The 2,855-nt window shown below is 32.6% G+C and overlaps 1 protein-coding gene across 1 annotated transcript in view; it reads right to left on the reverse strand.

Moving 5' to 3' along the window:
• Window positions 1-2,855, reverse strand: part of LOC106463807 (calcium-binding mitochondrial carrier protein Aralar1-like) — a 39,731-nt gene that overhangs the window by 2,638 nt on the left and 34,238 nt on the right. Inside the window, exon 15 of the mRNA XM_013923878.2 lies at window positions 1,916-2,074. Within this exon, the coding sequence (XP_013779332.1) occupies window positions 1,916-2,074 (159 nt within the window). The remainder of the gene's footprint in view (window positions 1-1,915; window positions 2,075-2,855) is intronic.

The raw sequence follows: 2,855 nt of genomic DNA on the forward strand, positions 1-2,855 counted from the left end.
CCAGTACTGGAAAAAAAAAAATCGCGTTTTTCCAGGATTTCCATGACATTCCACGACGCGTACGAACCCTGTATATATATATATATAGACACACACACACACACACACACACACAATAGCCAAATGTCTGTCTGCCTGTCATTCTCTGTATCAACTGAATGGTCAATTGGCAAAAATCAAAATATATATCAACATCAATCCATCAATCTTTGTATGTGCTGAACATTCGGTCCGAGAAAAAACTTAAAAATGTTTCTCTTTGTGAGACATTTGATGAAAAAAATGGGACTTCTCCACCAATTAATTTACAGAAATATTTCAAAGATAGGAGCATGAACAGAAAAAACACAAAGAGAGGAACATGTTTGAATATATATGTTTTTCAGTTTATACATATATTATTTATGTCTGTATTATATACATGAAATATTTTATAGTACTATGTCAAATAAATTCATTTGAACTGAATACTTCCCCTTTGACACTTCTTATAGAAATAACTTTCAAAAATCAATCACATTGGTAGCAATTTTGATAAAAGAGTAAGCACAAAGGATCACACATAAAGTGTAATAGAGTTAAAATAGGACCGAAAACTCGAGCACTTTCGAGTAGTTGACTATTCTTCTTTTTTGTTCTTTTGAAGAATAGTCACATTGGTAGCAGTCTTTCCTTGAGCTTAGTAAAATGATAAGGAATGGTGGCATCCAGCAGAAATCCCTATGGCTACTTAGCAAACCTCAACACACTATTTAGCTGGATGCACCAATTGCATCAAAACTCAAACATCTTTGCCCACAATGCATTGCATTCAGTCTCCTTTGCTTAAAAACAAACACAGGCAATTTTTCTTAATGAAATAACATATGGAATGACAAAAGTCAGTTGTAAACAGCCCACAAGACATCATATTGTATATGTGCTCTGATCCGAGGGATTTTATATTTATCCATCATTATTTTCCCAAAAATTACCATTGAATTGTTTCAATGGACATTGCTAGTTTTACTGAATGATGTTTCAAGTAACTGCTCTTTATCAATTGTAACCTTTAATTTGATTATAAGCTGAACAGTTACAACAGATGTCTACTTGGAGTATATACTCATTTAATATGACTTACATGCTTGATAAAAACATGCTAGAAATGTTAAGTCATAAAAGATCTTAATAAGGTAATTTTTGTTTTTCACATATTTTTTCTCTACTTTAGATTGAAGTTGAGTGCTGGCAATTTAATAGGTTTGGTTTGTTTTGAATTTTGCACAAAGCTACACGAGAGCTATTTGCACTAACCATCCCTACTTTAGCAGTGAAAGACTAGAGGGAAGGCAGCTAGTCTTCACCACCCACCACCAACACTTGAGCTACTCTTTTACCAACAAACAGTGGGATTGACTTTCACATTATAATGCCCCCATAGCTGAAAGGGCGAGCATGTTTGGTGGGATGAGGATTTGAACCCACGGCCATCAGATTGCAAATCGAGCACACTAACCACCAGGCCATGCTTGGATTATTGCTTGGAAACTGTCAAGTTAAGATTTGATTAATCAGTAACAATTTCATTTGGAAAACACCAAGTTATACTTTATTTTTCCGCCAAACTTGTTACTGAGTAATAAATGAAGTACCGCCAAGCAGCGAAATAATATCAAAATAGTCAAGTGTAGATATACTTATCACAAAAACAAGCAAATACAAAACCCTGATCATCTGTTTTGCTGATAAAAATACACCAACCAAATTACTTTCAACTGTTTTGTTGCCTTTTGTAAAATTTTTATTAAATGGTGGCTGCACCTATTTATTACTGATTATCATTTCAATGTCTAGTGTGAGGAGTTTTTCTTATGTCCAATATGTGCAAGTATTACATTCATATCTTTTTGACTTTCATGAGAAATTGGCTAACCTGGACCCCCCTTGAAGAATGCTGTAATCCCTTCTTCCTTAAATATTTTCCTGAAGGCATCCATCACACCACTGTATGTAGTCTGTCCTTGTCTGGCTTGGACCTGCAGTCTAGTCTTGATGACATCTGCAGGAGTAACTAGATATGCAGCTGGTACACCTGCACAAAAAAAACGGAAGGATTCTTCAATATTGAAGTATTATTTCATGAAAGAAGAAATCTGTTTTTTTAGTCTGAATTTATTAGTACTCTGATAGTCCTTTGAGGCCTATGAAGGCACACTATACAATCAAAGTTAATAAATACTGAAGGATTAGGAATGACCAAATAACAATAATTTACATTATTTCAAATACCTGAACTAATGTAAATTAGTGTTATCTAGATATTACTTTAAGTATGGAGAAACTAATTCTGTAAGGTATTTTTGTCTGCTGTTAGTTACTGATGCAAGTTTAGTCTTAGTAGATCTTGTTTTTTATATAATGTGCACCATTATTATTTTTATAAGAATTCTTTATAATTTTAAAATGTGTATCTTTTGAATGAATGAGAACCTAAAAAAGCTACAAAGAGAAATGTAGAAAGGACATTTTTTTCCCCCTATCTGTTCTCCCTTTTTTTAATAATCCAAGTTCTCAATATTTACATCATATGGATCCTGAAACCCAGATAGTTCCAATGAAATAGAAATGAAGGAATACTACACTACTTCGATACATCTTTTGTAAACCTTTTTCTTTACTCAACTGTATACCATATTTTAATTGATAAATTCTAAGTAGTATAGATTCACTGTCTCCAATACTGTTCCAAGCTAAAAGATTGAAATAACATAATCAGATGTCAGGTTAACTAATCTTTTTTTATATATATATATATATTATAAAAAGCCACCTTGTGTCAGGTTAACTAATCTTTCTTTTTTTTTTTATGTTAT

The sequence above is a fragment of the Limulus polyphemus genome, unplaced genomic scaffold, assembly GCF_000517525.1.
Source record: "Limulus polyphemus unplaced genomic scaffold, Limulus_polyphemus-2.1.2 Scaffold1488, whole genome shotgun sequence".
NCBI classification, from domain to species: Eukaryota; Metazoa; Arthropoda; class Merostomata; order Xiphosura; family Limulidae; genus Limulus; species Limulus polyphemus.